The sequence below is a fragment of the Pecten maximus genome, chromosome 10 (assembly GCF_902652985.1).
Source record: "Pecten maximus chromosome 10, xPecMax1.1, whole genome shotgun sequence".
Classification (NCBI taxonomy): Eukaryota; Metazoa; Mollusca; class Bivalvia; order Pectinida; family Pectinidae; genus Pecten; species Pecten maximus.
In genome coordinates this window covers 13,148,241-13,167,562 of record NC_047024.1, presented here as the reverse complement: position 1 = coordinate 13,167,562, position 19,322 = coordinate 13,148,241, and the positions used below count along the sequence as shown (strand labels likewise).

General features: G+C 38.1%; 1 protein-coding gene across 7 annotated transcripts in view; it reads left to right on the top strand.

Moving 5' to 3' along the window:
• The window catches only part of LOC117335897 (nucleobindin-2-like), a 40,705-nt gene that overhangs the window by 4,183 nt on the left and 17,200 nt on the right, over window positions 1-19,322 (top strand). For 6 of the 7 annotated variants that reach the window (XM_033896163.1, XM_033896160.1, XM_033896164.1 and 3 more), the window contains exons 4-6: window positions 5,284-5,446; window positions 12,830-12,921; window positions 13,381-13,566. In XM_033896163.1, coding sequence (XP_033752054.1) covers window positions 5,284-5,446; window positions 12,830-12,921; window positions 13,381-13,566 — 441 coding nt within the window. The remainder of the gene's footprint in view (window positions 1-5,283; window positions 5,447-12,829; window positions 12,922-13,380; window positions 13,567-19,322) is intronic. The other variant, XM_033896158.1, reaches the window with a different exon arrangement.

The following is a 19,322-nucleotide window of genomic DNA, read 5'->3' as shown; positions in this document are numbered from 1 at the left end:
AGCAGTTCAATGATTTGAAGTTCATGATTTTGATTTGATGGCTGATTATCTATTCATTACACAGTGAGATAAAGAATGTCCAATTTACTTTTAGTAAAAACAAAAAAACATAAACACGATTCAACAAAAATGAACTTGAAGATATGGGACCACATTATAGCTGTAAGTTTATGTACTGGAACAAAATTAATTTGGTTTTAAAATTTAAAATTTAAGTTTTGTTTGGTGGTAAAATGTGAGACTGATTCTGTGAATCCCTATATCCTCCTCCTAGATATTAGAGCATTGGAAGCAGCAACACTGAGTATCCTTTGATATTAGATATTGTTTATTTCCTGTCACCATTCATGTGCTTGTGTACATTCATGTAAATCTTGCATAAAAAGAAATCTAATATTCAACAATAATGTCACACCATCAAGTTCTAAACACGATTAGAATTTGGTGATCATTGGTCATGGTCAGTGGTCAAAGCTCGTACTTGACCACTTTCAAAAAAAAATTTAAAAGGTTTGTGTTCAAGATAGCCTATGAATCTTATATTAATACACATTTATTTCACAGGTACTAACCCCAGTCTGTCAATACACCCAGTATATAATCCAGGTTAATAACTTCATCGGCCTGGTGATTTGGTTTTGTTATGATTTACCCAGTAATATATATCATACTGTACAGCTGTTGCTAAGCTTCATGAAACATCAGAAAATGGTGAGGTTTCAGTAAGTTGGACCTACGCTCTACTGTCCAGCAAATAATACACAAAGTCTCTACTGGGTACATGTAGCTTCAAAAATACAGCAAGTCAGCACTTCAGCTTCATAATGATCCAACTTACGTAGGAAACAAACTTACCTTTATACTAATCAATATCTACAAAACTCCTTGTGACTTGCCCTGCCCAACTTATTATTTGAACCTGTGTAACACTGTTACACATATAATCTCAACACTTATTGGCTCGTTGAAATTAACAACCAGGTTCTTCTTATACATGTATTTGTAAAATTAACAATTGTTATCACAGTAATGATGATTTTGTAATTAAAAAATGAAAACAGTTGGTGCTTATTAAGATAAATGGTGATAGTTTATTGAAACAGGAAGGTAGAAATATAAAAATTAACAAACTTTTAGTCCTACATCTTGTTTACATGTAACATTCTAAGGACTAGACCTGTTGTATCCTAATACTTTTCCTGTTACAACGCAGACCACTCTGTCTGTCGGTACTCTATACACTTAAACATGTATGTATATCTTAAGTGGACAGTTATATATACTTACGTAAGATGTGAGAAAAATATTATACAAATAATACAAAGCAAACGGTCTCATTTCGGTGAAAAGTAATCAGAATTTCTTTAAATTAAATAATGTCACTAAAAATACGGAATCAAGATCAGTAAGTTGTGCAATATATTTATTGTTCATTTTCCTCAAAGTTTATTACTGTAATGCAGTTATAAGTTATATAATTATTAACAGGTATTTGGTGAAGGTATGTTAATCTTGGTAGAGAAATGTTATCTGTGGGTTTATGTACAACATATTATACCAGCTGCCCATGAGGTAGCTCCTCTATTAGATAATTTCCTGTGTACTGTCACTGAGTCTATAAGCTGGACAAACTAAATCAGACATGGGTGTGTAATACAAACCAGCTCTATAAAATCTTTTGTCAGGGTTTAAATCCCAGATATTGGGCAGTTAATCAGTTAGCTTCTGTCAGTGTGTGAGATTCATACACAGGAAGCTTGATGTGTGAAGTTAACAAGTCATTCCTGACAGAGAGATGAACCCCATTGATGGTATCTGATCATCTCCAACACTTTGTAGCCTCTGTATAACTGCCGATTTGTTCCCAGTGTGACTGGTCTCCTCTCTCTAACTGCCCATTCCCAGTGTTGCCATTAATTAATTGGTCCATCCATGTATCCTGGACGTCTTAAAATTTGTTTCATCTTTGATATGATAGGTATAGCTCATTATAGTCAGTGATATTTTACTCTGAGATAATTATAAACTAGCTGTAATATGGTGTCTGATTCAATAGATATAGAGAATAAATGTCCAAAATTTGTACAGCTTGACCTAAGTATTTGAAAACATCAAAAACAATAGATATATCCCCATTACAGGAAGCAAACTTTCAGGTTCAAAACAATTTGTAAAAAAATAAAGGGGGGGGGGGGTATGTTTATGAATGTGTATAGTTCTAGTTTGCTGTAAAACTATGTAGATACAGGGTATTACAATTATATTATAATTAGTGCTCAAATAGAATTGATCTAGGCCTGGCCCAACATTTATCCCACAAGACAAGGGAAAGGTCGACACTTAGACTTGATCAGATGGAAATCTGTTGTGTAAAATGCTTCATTTCCATATTTCATCAGGTCCCAATCACTGATCTTGTCATAGATTTACAGCTAACACATTTACGTGGTGTCAGAACAGAGCACAGCGTTCACATCACCATGTCAGTCCCGCAATTACAGAACTTGTTATAGCTGTTGTACTCAAAAGTGTACAGTTGTAGAAGCCCTGATAGATATATAGACACACGTTAGATAGGACAATTAAAAAGTGATTTAATTGATGAATTAGTGGGGGCACCTGTAATGTCATAGTAGTGTAAGCATATATAATCAATAGATATGGCAATATTCTGACCACCGATGGGAATTTTTCTGTTGTGTACACAGGTAGAGGTAGATTTGTGGATATTCTCCAGGTCCATCCATTAATTATAGAGTCGTTTATCATGTGTTATTATTAGAGCTAAAAGGCCTGAGGCCTATAAACTGGCTGTGGTTATCAACATCACAGCAAATATACCTGTCACATTACATAGTGTTTGATAGCCACAGGATCCTATCGAGAAAACAATAGTATTTATGCTCAATAAATACAGGTAGGGTTTTACTGAATACAACATTACCTGTAAAATGGTATATGTTTACTGTGAAACAGTATATATCAGATTCAATGTGACAGAAGCTTGATTGTTACAATACTGCTGGTAAAATCACTTCCATATTTATGACTGATCATCGACATTTCTCAAACGATTGATGATCAATCATTGATATGCAAATGCACATCATGATCCTATAGGTATTATAAGGCCCTGGATCATTGAAACTCCTGCGAGGTATTTCTCACCTGTCTGTCTGCCAATGTCTGTTTATTTGTCAGCTGTCTGTCTGTCCCTCTCTGTCTACACGATCATATTTCCACAGATTATTTCAAATCACATGTAAGAAAAATCTGTAAATTCACACTACAATACACCGATACATTTATCAATGTATAGCAGCCAAAGTACTATGTGTTATACAAATAACATTGTCATATTGTGTGCTATTTTGTACTGATTTTTATACATTTTTTCTCATGTCTCAGAAATATGTAAGTATTTATCAAATGACTATCCCAGATTTTAAAACATTTTAACATTATTCCTTGCTATCCATTTCCACCGTTATCTTCCTTCTTATTTGTTCAGGTAAATTTTGAACTATCAGTTACAAACTGGTTACAGGTAACGGGAAACCACCATCAAACTTAAACAATAATTTTAGGTATTGAGCTGTAAGCATAAATTTTATCACAAATTATGAATTTGGTGTCTGGGACTGTTCTTGTTTGAGATTCTACATCTCATAGATATAGTTTTAGCTGTATGTGTGTTTCAGTTACTAGGTATGTTGTTTGTATGTTTGCTGAGTCTGTCGACCTGTGAACATGCAGCCAGTGTTATTTTGAGGTGTGGCATCCTTGTAGTAGTTGGTGACTACCTCAATCAACAACATATGGAAGACTCGTTGCATGCTATCCAGAGCAATTTTATATAATTAGGTTAAAGTGTCTTTCCCAAGGACAAAATCATGACAGCACAGACCAGCCTGCCGCTCAGATTTCCGAGAAACACAAACAGACAAGGGTAGCTAACGTCGAACCTAGCACTTCAGATCTTCACCTAAGCAGAATATATATTGTAATGTAGCTGTTGCTTGGTTATACCATCAAAGAATTATTCTGTAAAAGTTTCCCAACAAAATACAAATAAACATGGCAATGGAAATAAAATTATATATTGAAACACTGATTTTGTTTCTACCCCCAGCCCTACCCTCTGAACGATGAAAAAGTAAAAATGTACCATCAATATACGTTATCATTTCGCTGTGTACAATTAAGTTCTGAAAAATTGATTTGAGAAAATATATAAAAAAAACTAAAATCTTAATTCAGTGTCTGATGTGTTTAATTTATGATATGCAGATTTTGTTATTAAAGAACTTCCGTGTGGTGTTTTTATATTTATGACTCGTCTACTCGACACAGGTACAGTGTATATATTATGGTTTAAATAAGAGGTGCTTGTCTTGTTTACCTGTAGTTTTCCTTGAAATGTCCACATAAACTCATGGTTACCTATAGTTTTCCTTTAAATGTTCACATAAACATATGCAGATACCAGATATTAAAAAAAAAAAAAGAAAAAAAAACGCAAATTTAACTTTACCTTTGATTTAAATGTTTATGTACAAATATAAAATTGCATGCAAGGTGATGGATTTACATTTAAACTCCTTCAACGTTTCTTCCCTTTTGTTAGATTCAGCAATTTCGCTTGGGATAGTTTGAACGAAAATCTTCACGAAATATCTCTGTCAAGGAAAAGATTCAATTAAAATGTGATTTTCAGCATGTTTGAAGTCAGGGTCGTTTTAATTCCTCTCATGCTTTCACAATGAAGAGCACTGTATGAAGTTTAAGAGTAGATTTTACATGAAACTGGCTACTGGTTAACCTCAATAGGACTTTAAATGTAGCTGCAAGATTGTATGGCATTCACCTTAATTTCCTAGTTATCTGTGACCTCCAAGCATTGGCTAAATAATATGTTGATATATCTCTTTCACTTCAAAATAAGGTTTTAAAAATGTGATTTAAGTTTTATGTCCCTTAGACATTTTGTTTTGCTTGTTTTTTATTTCATTTTTTTTTTTTTTTTTTAAGCTGGTAATTGAGATATAAATATTTTTTTTCAAAAAAAGTGAATAGTAATATATTCTACATGTTGTGTTATCAGTTCAGTTCCTGAATTTAGGTTCATTATAGCTAAATCTGCAGACTAATAATATACAAGGGAAAATAAATAATACAATTCCTTCTTATTGTTATTCTTCTTTTCATTTGAAAATAATTTGCCTCTGATGAAGGATGCATGTGTATGAAATATCCTTATATCTATAAATTCTGCCTTTTCAGAGTGGAAAAATTGCAAGTCATCTAAACATGGTGGCACACAATGTAAGAGAAAGGTTAGACGAAATAAAGAGAAGGGAAATCAGCCGACTAAAAACGTTGGCTCGTGAAAAGATGAAGACCATGCATGGTACGCAAGTATTGAAATACATTGCTCAATTCGGAGGTATGATATCAATGTTTGTTGTCTCTTTCAGTTTGTAGTGGCGTTGACTTAATCCTATCCACTACACAGTACACTGTACTCGGAGCTTGACCAGATCAGACTGCTAACTTGTAGGTCCAGTTCAAAACCTTGTTACCATGGCAACAAACTTGGTTTCAATTCAAAATAATAATGATATAAAAAATATTAAAGCTTTTTATCAATCTGATTTAAACCTGCAAATATACTCAGGGTGTAGTTATCATTATGGATTTCCTTATTACTAGTGTTTCTGAACAGTATGCATTTTTAATTTCACATGAAGAATTGTTTAATAACGAGGTTTTGAACTGATGGACTAAAATTTCTTCTATTTCATATCCAGCTTTACTGTAACATGTATTTCATAATTTGGTAAAAGTATCCATACTCTGGAACAGCAAAAAGAATTTTAAATTGAATTCATTATGAAATTTAATGATTTTGATATTTTGAAATATCTGTGTGTTGTAGCTTAATGTTATGACACTATATGACAGATAAAGTTGACGATCTGGCTGTTGTCTGTATATGTATGGCTGCTTTTTGCATGTGTTTGATTTTTTAACTACCTCCATCACCAGGAGCTTTTGTGTTCTGTGATTAATTCTGTTTTCTCTTGCTAGTTTTGCAGTACTCTAATATCCACAGCTTACGAGAAAGCTTTGAAATATTACTGTCTTATATCAAAAGAAAGCATGCATGTTGACACTAGTACTTTAGTTAGAATATTGTACAGTTTCTTTTCACTTTTGTTTTGTTTGATTTCATTGCTTTTGTGTTATTTTTTATATTTTCACAGTCCCCTGTATGGTAATGCAGGTAGACTCAATTGTGTTGTCTGACAGTGAACGAGATTAAACCCATTACATATCAAATTACGATTCTTGTAATGATAAAGGAATTATCCCTGCCAATGTTGTTTACACAATCATTGCCTGGTTGCTAGGATACTAGTTATGTAATTATGTAACACCATTTTACAGTAATGATTAAAGTGGGCTGTAGCATATCACACATGCCAGGTTTGGTACAAGGCATTTCCTGTTAAAGGTCTTTTCTACATTAAAAAGTAGTGTTAAATACGTATAGATATCATTTATTTGAATTTCCATGTTGATGTATAATTTTCACAGATAAGGCTGCAGATTTACAAAATTATACGATTATGTTATAAAGACAATTTTCCTGAAGTGAGAGAACATTAAAATGAGTTAAAATCTAGATAGTTTATAATGTTACAGAAGGATTTGATGATGCAATAATAATAGTTACTTTTGTTGATAGGGTACAAACCTCAAATATGCTAGACAGACATATATAGACATGGATGAGGAATGTCAATTAAACCATCACTGTAATTCCTATATAAGTTAATTGTCATACTCGCTGTCCTATAAGTTGACATACTCTCCTGCCCTATAAATTGACATATATCTCCTGCCCTATAAATTGACATACTCTCCTGTCCTTCCTGTAAGTTGATATACTCTCCGGTCCTTCCTATAAGTTGACATACTCTCCTGCCCTTCCTACAAGTTGACATACTCTCCTGTCCTTCCTATAGATTGACATACTCTCCTGTCCTTCCTATAAGTTGACCTTTTCTCCTGTCCTTCCTGTGAATTGACATACCGGTACTCTTCTATCCTTCCTACAAGTCGACATACTGCCCTGTCCTTCCTACAAGTTGACATACTGCCCTGTCCTTCCTACAAGTTGACATAATCTCCTGTCCTTCCTATAAGTTGATATACTCTCCTGTCCTTCCTATAAGTTGGCCATATACATTCCTCTCATCATTAAGTTAATCTTAATAATGACCTGCAGTTTTTAAACAAAATTAAATGTATTTCAAACTCTCACAATAGGCAAAATACATCCTTAATATTCCCGGGACCACATTAAAATTATGCTCTTCTCATGAGAGATTCCAGTGGTGAAGAGATCATATTTGATCTTTACCCTGGCCCTGGAGTATAGAGAATAGGCAAAATCTTAAAGGTATGGTGACATCAGAGGTGTAAAATAATAGAAATTCTTATGAATTAATTCAGGACAATATAATTTCTGTGACCTAACAATACTTCCCTATTTCATTCCTACACGTTGATCAGATTACTTTACCTTCCTGTCTTTGTTAAATCCTTAACTACACTGCTATGATAACACCCTTGCTGTACAGCGGGCAGGATAATTAGATAACATATGGAATGGGAAAAGATTTATGACATAAAATGCCTTACCACTTAGTTCTAGAAACAAAAACTTTTAAAATGTTTTTAGATCATTATTTATGAAATTGATGTGACGGGGGGTTCCTTTGAAAAGCCATATTCAAAAGCTATGAATAGCGATGAAAACATCTGCCCTTTGCTGAATGGACCCTACTACAATGGAAACCGATGTGAATCATAGAATAAAGGTGTACAAGTGACCACAGGTGGTCAACATATTCTTTTTCGGGAGGGAAAATTCATGGCATGAATTATTACAATACAGTGGTGGGTACTAAAGAAAGAGAGACACACCTTCCGGGTCACACTAGAGTATACACCAATATACAGCAATATTGTTTCTATCTCATCAGGTATCAAGATTTCCAGGATCTGTGATCAAACCCTTTCATGTTAATTGAAACTGTTTACACACAGACAGTGAATATATTTACTCATCCAGATGCCATTCTTTACATTTCCTCTTAGTAATAGTTAGCTATAAACATGCTATAAAAAGGTCACCCTGAAGTCACTGCCCCTGATCATTTGTAGACTGTAGGTGGACCATGCATGATAAGAATGTGGACATCTGTGTGTGTGTCTGTGTCAGAGACCCTCCACACTGGACACAGTGTCTGTCTGTGTCAGAGACCCTCCACACTGGACACAGTGTCTGTCTATGTGTCTGTGTCAGAGACCCTCCACAATGGACACAATGTATGTCTTTGTGTCTGTATCAGACACCCTCCACACTGGACACAATGTCTGTCTGTGTGTCTGTATCAGAGACCCTCCACACTGGACACAATGTCTGCCTGTGTCTGTGTCAGTGACCCTCCACACTGGACACTATGTCTGTCTGTGTGTCTGTATTAGAGACTCTCCACACTGGACCCAATGTCTGTCTGTGTCTGTGTCAGATACCCTCCACAATGGACACAATGTCTGCCTGTGTCTGTATCAGTGACCCTCCACACTGGACACAATGTCTGTCTTTGTGTCTGTATCAGAGACCCTCCACACTGGACACAATGTCTGTCTTTGTGTCTGTATCAGATACCCTCCACACTGGACACAATGTCTGTCTTTGTGTCTGTATCAGACACCCTCCACACTGGACACAATGTCTGTCTGTGTCTGTGTCAGAGACCCTCCACAATGGACACAATGTCTGTCTTTGTGTCTGTATCAGACACCCTCCACACTGGACACAGTGTCTGTCTATGTGTCTGTGTCAGAGACCCTCCACACTGGACACAATGTCTGTCTGTGTCTGTGCCAGAGACCCTCCACACTGGACACAATGTCTGTATGTGTGTCTTTATCAGATACCCTCCACACTGGACACAATGTCTGTCTTTGTGTCTGTGTCAGAGACCCTCCACACTGGACACAATGTCTGTCTGTGTCTGTGTCAGAGACCCTCCACACTGGACACAATGTCTGTCTGTGTGTCTGTGTCAGAGACCCTCCACAATGGACACAATGTCTGTCTTTGTGTCTGTATCAGACACCCTCCACACTGGACACAATGTCTGTCTTTGTGTCTGTATCAGAGACCCTCCACACTGGACACAATGTCTGTCTGTGTGTCTGTATCAGAGACCCTCCACACTGGACACAGTGTCTGTCTGTGTGTCTGTGTCAGAGACCCTCCACAATGGACACAATGTCTGTCTTTGTGTCTGTATCAGACACCCTCCACACTGGACACAATGTCTGTCTGTATGTCTGTATCAGAGACCCTCCACACTGGACACAATGTCTGTCTGTGTGTCTGTATCAGACACCCTCCACACTTGACACAATTGTCTGTCTGTGTGTCTGTAACAGATACCCTCCACTCTTGACACTATGTCTGTCTGTGTGTCTGTATCAGACACCCTCCACACTTAACACAATTGTCTGTCTGTGTGTCCATATCAGAGACCCTCCACACTGGACACAATGTCTGTCTGTGTGTCTCTGCCAGACAACCTTAACACTGGACACACTGTCTGTATGTGTGTCTGTAACAGACACCCTCCACACTGGACACAATGTCTGTATGTGTGTCCATATCAGAGACCCTCCACACTGGACACAATGTCTGTCTGTGTGTATGTGCCAGACACCCTCCACACTGGACACAATGTCTGTATGTGTGTCCATATCAGAGACCCTCCAACCTGGACACAATGTCTGTCTGTGTGTCTCTGCCAGACAACCTTAACACTGGACACACTGTCTGTATGTGTGTCTGTAACAGACACCCTCCACACTGGACACAATGTCTGTATGTGTGTCCATATCAGAGACCCTCCACACTGGACACAATGTCTGTCTGTGTGTATGTGCCAGACACCCTCCACACTGGACACAATGTCTGTATGTGTGTCCATATCAGAGACCCTCCAACCTGGACACAATGTCTGTCTGTGTGTCTCTGCCAGACACCCTTAACACTGGACACACTGATAGATACACAATGATATTATCTACAGCCAATCCATGAAACCACAGAGCTAGTGCCAGGATCTGAGGATGTGTCTGTCAATAGATGATGGTTTATCTATAGTAATGTAGAAGCTGATCCCTCTCTATATCATTTCTACTGAAACATGAAAACATTCACCTTTTATTTTTTGTTCTATGGTTTGCTTGAGTTATTCCTCTTTTGTGGTTTCTATAGATCGTGTTTGTCTTGTGGTGCTTACTCTGAATCTGTATTTATGAAAATGTCAAATACAGTCAAAAAAGATTTAGATTCTGTTCTATAAATCAATGGCATAAAAGTCCCCTATAAAAATTAATCGGATCAATTTGAACATCCCTGTTAATGACCTCTTTCCACTGTACTGATCTCGGTTATAAACCCCATTGTCTGTAGATGGAAATTTATTTTATTGTGTGCCCAGGTGTATACAGGTGTATACAGGTGCTGACACCTGGTGAGAATGTGTGTGATCTAAAGACTCCATACTTCTACACTAGATCATCCACACTATCATCCACATTAGATCATCCACGCTATTATATATCCACACACTATATCTTACTATATCTTCCGCACTATATCTTTCACGCTATATCATCTACACTAGAATCACAATATCATCCATATTAGATTGCCCACACACAGTATATAATCATAATTATCATCTACACTAGATCATCTACACTATCATTCACACTCTCATCCACACAATATATCATCCTCATGATATCCACTCATTTTCTGTATGACAAAAAACAGTACAACACTGTGGGGTGTGATGACTGGTATCGGGACTCCTCTGAAAACTACAGTATGAGTCCATTTACCCAGTCTTCAATTCACCTGACTCTACTCTATTTTTAGCCCCTGATTGATTTTTTTTGTGTGGCTGTGTTGGAGAAACAGCCTATCCATGCTAGGCTTGACTGTACACACAAGACAAATAAATCCCCGGTTCTCCTCTCACACAGCCACACTGCCAGATGGAATGAATCTGGTTATTGATCATGGGGATGAAGATGCAATTGTTTGAATTTCTTCCCAATACAGAGAGGAGTCCACATTTAAATTCTTACCGTTAAAACTTACTCATGCGTCACTCAATCCATGACAGCGATTGGTGTATGTACTTTAATTTCGGAGTGTGTTTAATCAATACATAGCATATCAAATTTTAAAATTTAAACTGAAAGTGATCATTTGTAATTGTTTGTCATCAAGCTTTTTTTAAGGTGTGCTATTCCTGCTATGATTTCGGGATGGAATAAAACACTTGAGTTGTATGATAAAAGGCTGTAACTTTATACAAGCGGGTAGTTGACTAGGTACACACAGAGCTGCATGCTAGCCATCTGCCCTTGACACTGTTAAAGCAGGAAGTTTTTGTTTGCATCTTCTTTGCAAAATATTTATGACTTCGTCTTGATTAACATGGTGAATATGAATTATGATTGCCATGGTAACCGTACCACACCACGATAATTATTCAACAAGTGTTTTAATTGTCAACTCCAGGTCTTTGTGACTCACATTTCCTACCTCGACATTTTAGATACTAGAAATAATTTTAAATGTAAATATGTTAGGTGTGCGATATGTTGTAGTAATGATACATCTCTGTGGCTGAATATCTATATCAGTTACAGTAAGCAGACAGGTTCTAGTATATTTTTAAACATTTGGAAGATGAGTAAGTTTTAATGATGGCAGGTGATTCATGCAGATTACTAAAGTATGGTCATCTGTCCTATTCATAGTTTGATTGATTTCCCCATATGGGGCCCCCTCCTACTCCCTAAGATAAGACAGGCATGTGGAAGTGACTGACAACTGACCCAGATTGACTGGAGTAGAGGGAAGATTTGGGGCTCCTCAAGGGGACTGCTGGGTGATGAAGGGTGTTATAACCTAATGTGTGAATGGTAACATTATACCTATTACAAATGAACTTTTAACACCAGACAGACACATCTTACCACACCCCATTTTACTATATCAAATGCCAGTAGAATAAATTCTGTAATCTGTCCCCACATACTGCAAATGAGGATCAGATTTCAATATTCTGAATGCTTAATTAATAGAAATAATAGTCAATCATATAGCTACACATTGCGTTCCTAAATCTTACTTAGCTATGTAATCAAACTTATCATTTTCTCTGTCATAACAAAACAATTAATATTGTATTTGGATGCTGCTAACATGGATTAACAGATGAAGGTCATTCAAAGGTTATATGTATAAGGTTTCTCTCATCTCCATATTACATCTTATCTATACATGAAACATGTTGGTACATAATAATGCAGTATAAACTCTAATACAGTTAATTGTGTATAATGTTTAAATTTTATAACATCAGATAATTTATAATAATTTTTTTTTTTTTTCATAAGATAATTTATAATAATTGTGTGTAAGTTGTAGCCTGAACACATAACAGATGAATTGTATGTCAAAAAAAATTTGCTCTTGAAAATATTGACGAATACTGTTTTATTTTCAGAAAAGATTTTTTATACCGCTAAATGGATGTGATATTCATGATAAATGGCATGCTATCGGACTTTATTCTTCTCAACTGTATTTTAATTTCATCTTGATACTTTGGTCTTGCGTATACAAAAGGCAGAATCTAATTGTTTCCATAACAATTGATATTTTCAGGAATCCAGAAGATGGATGCTGCAGCTCATCATGTTGATACAGATAATCAGCATTCCTTTGAAGTATCTGATTTAGAAAAACTTATATTAAAAGTAAGAAAACAATGTGTTATTTTGCTAGTGTACAAATGCAGTACATGCTTGGAAAAAAAGCAGAATTTTTTAAATGAATATCAATATATTTTTTCCATAGCTACAGTCTGACCTTGTTATTCCGAAGTAATCGGGGCCATGAGATAACCAAGTCTATTTTACATAAAAACTTACTGTTGGATCTGAATTTTTACTTTGAGTTAGGCAGAGTCTTCCGAGTTAGCAGATTTTCAAGATCACAAGGTTTGACTGTTGTAGTTAATGTTTCTATAACCATTTAGTATTCTGTACTATTTGTGACCTCAGATGTACTGTATCATCACTACCAACGTAATTCTTGGAACAACCTAGTGCCATGTAGATATGTAAGCTTCTTGTAATTGTGTCATAAGGGAACTAATATACATGTAATTAAAGTCCAAATGATACAGTAAAAAATATGTTGTATCAACATTCCAGGCTACCAAAGATTTAGAAGCCATTGATAAACAGCGGAGAGAGGAATTCAAAAGTTATGAAATGGCAAAGGAACATGAGAGAAAGGAAAAATTACACAATATGTCAGAAGAGGAACAGAAAAAGGAAGAACAACATTATGAAGAACTGCAGAAAAAGCATAAAGATCACCCCAAACTTCACCATCCCGTAAGTTATACACTGTTTTTCCATTGACCGATGTGTACACTGTCTTTGTATATTTGATGTTTAGATTAACTTTCCTTTGGATATAGTGGTACTTTTAAGAAGTGATTTAACTGGATATGAAGATTGGAAAACTTAAAAGGAAATATTTTTTTCTGGTACCACTGCCTATGAAAGGTAAATGTCACCAATGTATACAAAAGAAAAAATGTCACAAATATAAAGAAAAATGTATTTTAGGGAAATATTGAATGGTCTTAAATATACAAAGTTTTGATTTTTGTAAGCCCATCAAATTTGGCAGGAGTATTATGGTATGGCATTGTCCAGCCGGCTGCCGTAAACTTTCAGTTCGGCGGCAATCTTCTACATTTTTATACCGTTCTTTTCCAAATTTTGCATATATTATGATCATGATATGAAGTTGTGTCTCCCTGAAAAGAATTATGATTTGACTGTTTTATGCCTCCACCATGTCTGTCCCATCAATTTTAACACCTAGCAACTTCATTCTTTGACAAATTTTCATCAAACTTTATACAAAAGTCAAGTATGAGCATACTTTCTTACATTGTTAGCTCACCTGGACCGAAGGTCCGGTGAGCTTATGTCATGGCGCGGCGTCCGTCCGTCAACATTTGCTTCAAATCGCTACTAGTCATAAAGTTATTATTGGATTTTTACCAAATTTGGTCAGAAACATCCTTGGCAGAAGGGGAACAGATTTTGCATAAATGGTGGCTCTGACCCCGCAGGGGCCGGAGGGGCTGGCCCAGTAGGGGAAATAGAGGCAATTCCTTTAAATCGCTACTAGTCATAAAGTTATGAATGGATTGTAGCCCAATTTGGTCAGAGACATCCTTGGGGGAAGGGAAACAGATTTTGCATAAATGGTGACTCTGACCCCAAAGGGGCCAAAAGGGCGGGGCCCAATAGGGGAAATAGAGGTAATTCCTTTAAATCGCTACTTGTCATAAAGTTATGAATGGATTTGAACCAAATTTGGTCAGGAACATCCTTGGGGGAAGGGGAATAGATTTTGCATAAATGGTGACTCTTACCCCAAAGAGGCATAAGGGGCGGGGCCCAATAGGGGAAATAGAGGTAATTCCTTTAAATCGCTACTAGTCATAAAGTTATGAATGGATTTGAACCCAATTTGGTCAGAGACATCCTTGGGGGAAGGGGAACAGATTTTGCATAAATGGTGGTTCTGACCCCAAAGGGGCCAAAAGGGCGAGGCCCAATAGGGGAAATAGAGCTAATTCCTTTAAATCGCTACTTGTCAAAGTTATGAATGGATTTGAACCCAATTTAGTCAGAAACATCCTCGGGGGAAGGGGAACAGATTTTGCATAAATGGTGGCTCTGACCTCAAAGGGGCCAGAGGGCGGGGACCCAATAGGGGAAATAGAGGTAATTCCTTTAAATCGATACTTGTCATAAAGTTATGAATGGATTTGAACCCAATTTAGGTCAGGAACATCCTTCGGGGGAAGGGAACAGAATTTTGCAATAAATGGTGACTCTGACCCCAAAGGGGCCAAAGGGGCAGGGCCCAATAGGGGAAATAGAGGTAATTCCTTTAAATCGCTACTAGTCATGAAGTTATGAATGGATTTGAACCCAATTTGGTCAGAAACATCCTTGGCAGAAGGGGAACAGATTTTGCATAAATGGTGACTGACCCCAAAGAGGCCAAAGGGGCGGGCTCAATAGGGGAAATAGAGGTAATTCCTTTAAATCGCTACTAGTCATAAAGTTATGAATGGATTGTAGCCCAATTTGGTCAGAGACATCCTTGGGGGAAGGGAAACAGATTTTGCATAAATGGTGACTCTGACCCCAAAGGGGCCAAAAGGGCGGGGCCCAATAGGGGAAATAGAGGTAATTCCTTTAAATCGCTACTTGTCATAAAGTTATGAATGGATTTGAACCAAATTTGGTCAGGAACATCCTTGGGGGAAGGGGAATAGATTTTGCATAAATGGTGACTCTTACCCCAAAGAGGCATAAGGGGCGGGGCCCAATAGGGGAAATAGAGGTAATTCCTTTAAATCGCTACTAGTCATAAAGTTATGAATGGATTTGAACCCAATTTGGTCAGAGACATCCTTGGGGGAAGGGGAACAGATTTTGCATAAATGGTGGTTCTGACCCCAAAGGGGCCAAAAGGGCGAGGCCCAATAGGGGAAATAGAGCTAATTCCTTTAAATCGCTACTTGTCAAAGTTATGAATGGATTTGAACCCAATTTAGTCAGAAACATCCTCGGGGGAAGGGGAACAGATTTTGCATAAATGGTGGCTCTGACCTCAAAGGGGCCAGAAGGGCGGGGACCCAATAGGGGAAATAGAGGTAATTCTTTTAAATCGATACTTGTCATAAAGTTATGAATGGATTTGAACCAAATTTGGTCAGGAACATCCTTGGGGGAAGGGGAACAAATTTTGCATAAATGGTGACTTTGACCCCAAAGGGGCCAAAGGGGCAGGGCCCAATAGGGGAAATAGAGGTAATTCCTTTAAATCGCTACTAGTCATGAAGTTATGAATGGATTTGAACCCAATTTGGTCAGAAACATCCTTGGCAGAAGGGGAACAGATTTTGCATAAATGGTGACTGACCCCAAAGAGGCCAAAGGGGCGGGCTCAATAGGGGAAATAGAGGTAATTCCTTTAAATCGCTAATAGTTATTAAGTTATGAATGGATTTGAACCAAATTTGGTCGGGAACATCCTTGGGGGAAGGGGAGCAGATTTTGCATAAATGGTGACTCTGACCCCAAAGAGGCCAAAGGGGCGGGGCCCAATAGGGGAAATAGAAGTAATTCCTTTAAATTGCTACTAGTCATAAAGTTATGAATGGATTTGAACCCAATTTGGTCAGAAACATCCTTGGGGGAAGGGAAACAGATTTTGCATAAATGGTGGCTCTGACCCCAAAGGGGCAGGGCCCAATAGGGGAAATAGAGGTAATTCCTTTAAATCGCTACTAGTCATAAAGTTATGAATGGATTTGAACCCAATTTAGTCAGAAACATCCTCGGGGAAGGGGAACAGATTTTGCATAAATGGTGGCTCTGACCTCAAAGGGGCCAGAAGGGCGGGGACCCAATAGGGGAAATAGAGGTAATTCTTTTAAATCGATACTTGTCATAAAGTTATGAATGGATTTGAACCAAATTTGGTCAGGAACATCCTTGGGGGAAGGGGAACAGATTTTGCATAAATGGTGACTTTGACCCCAAAGGGGCCAAAGGGGCGGGGCCCAATAGGGGAAATAGATATATTCCTTTAAATCGCTACTAGTCATAAAGTTATGAATGGATTTGAACCCAATTTGGTCAGAGACATCCTTGGGGGAAGGGGAACAGATTTTGCATAAATGGTGGTTCTGACCCCAAAGGGGCCAAAAGGGCGAGGCCCAATAGGGGAAATAGAGCTAATTCCTTTAAATCGCTACTTGTCAAAGTTATGAATGGATTTGAACCCAATTTAGTCAGAAACATCCTCGGGGGAAGGGGAACAGATTTTGCATAAATGGTGGCTCTGACCTCAAAGGGGCCAGAAGGGCGGGGACCCAATAGGGGAAATAGAGGTAATTCTTTTAAATCGATACTTGTCATAAAGTTATGAATGGATTTGAACCAAATTTGGTCAGGAACATCCTTGGGGGAAGGGGAACAAATTTTGCATAAATGGTGACTTTGACCCCAAAGGGGCCAAAGGGGCAGGGCCCAATAGGGGAAATAGAGGTAATTCCTTTAAATCGCTACTAGTCATGAAGTTATGAATGGATTTGAACCCAATTTGGTCAGAAACATCCTTGGCAGAAGGGGAACAGATTTTGCATAAATGGTGACTGACCCCAAAGAGGCCAAAGGGGCGGGCTCAATAGGGGAAATAGAGGTAATTCCTTTAAATCGCTACTAGTCATAAAGTTATGAATGGATTGTAGCCCAATTTGGTCAGAGACATCCTTGGGGGAAGGGAAATAGATTTTGCATAAATGGTGACTCTGACCCCAAAGAGGCCAAAAGGGCGGGGCCCAATAGGGGAAATAGAGGTAATTCCTTTAAATCGCTACTAGTCATAAAGTTATGAATGGATTTGAACCCAATTTGGTCAGAGACATCCTTGGGGGAAGGGGAACAGATTTTGCATAAATGGTGGTTCTGACCCCAAAGGGGCCAAAAGGGCGAGGCCCAATAGGGGAAATAGAGCTAATTCCTTTAAATCGCTACTTGTCAAAGTTATGAATGGATTTGAACCCAATTTAGTCAGAAACATCCTCGGGGGAAGGGGAACAGATTTTGCATAAATGGTGGCTCTGACCTCAAAGGGGCCAGAAGGGCGGGGACCCAATAGGGGAAATAGAGGTAATTCTTTTAAATCGATACTTGTCATAAAGTTATGAATGGATTTGAACCAAATTTGGTCAGGAACATCCTTGGGGGAAGGGGAACAAATTTTGCATAAATGGTGACTTTGACCCCAAAGGGGCCAAAGGGGCGGGGCCCAATAGGGGAAATAGATATATTCCTTTAAATCGCTAATAGTTATTAAGTTATGAATGGATTTGAACCAAATTTGGTCGGGAACATCCTTGGGGGAAGGGGAGCAGATTTTGCATAAATGGTGACTCTGACCCCAAAGAGGCCAAAGGGCGGGGCCCAATAGGGGAAATAGAAGTAATTCCTTTAAATTGCTACTAGTCATAAAGTTATGAATGGATTTGAACCCAATTTGGTCAGAAACATCCTTGGGGGAAGGGAAACAGATTTTGCATAAATGGTGGCTCTGACCCCAAAGGGGCAGGGCCCAATAGGGGAAATAGAGGTAATTCCTTTAAATCGCTACTAGTCATAAAGTTATGAATGGATTTGAACCCAATTTAGTCAGAAACATCCTCGGGGGAAGGGGAACAGATTTTGCATAAATGGTGGCTCTGACCTCAAAGGGGCCAGAAGGGCGGGGACCCAATAGGGGAAATAGAGGTAATTCTTTTAAATCGATACTTGTCATAAAGTTATGAATGGATTTGAACCAAATTTGGTCAGGAACATCCTTGGGGGAAGGGGAACAGATTTTGCATAAATGGTGACTTTGACCCCAAAGGGGCCAAAGGGGCGGGGCCCAATAGGGGAAATAGATATATTCCTTTAAATCGCTAATAGTTATTAAGTTATGAATGGATTTGAACCAAATTTGGTCGGGAACATCCTTGGGGGAAGGGGAACAGATTTTGCATAAATAGTGGTTCTGACCCCAAAGGGGCCAAAGGGCGGGGCCCAATAGGGGAAATAGAAGGTAATTCCTTTAAATCGCTACTTAGTTCATAAGTTATGAATGGATTTGAACCCAATTTAGTCAGAAACATCCTTGGGGGAAGGGGAAACAGATTTTGCATTAATGGTGGCTCTGACCCCAAAGGGGCAAAAGGGGTGGGGCCCAATAGGGGAAATAGAGGTAATTCCTTTAAATTGCTACTAGTCATAAAGTTATGAATGGATTTGAACCCAATTTGGTCAGAAACATCCTTGGGGGAAGGGAAACAGATTTTGCATAAATGGTGGCTCTGACCCCAAAGGGGCAGGGCCCAATAGGGGAAATAGAGGTAATTCCTTTAAATCGCTACTAGTCATAAAGTTATGAATGGATTTGAACCCAATTTAGTCAGAAACATCCTCGGGGGAAGGGGAACAGATTTTGCATAAATGGTGGCTCTGACCTCAAAGGGGCCAGAAGGGCGGGGACC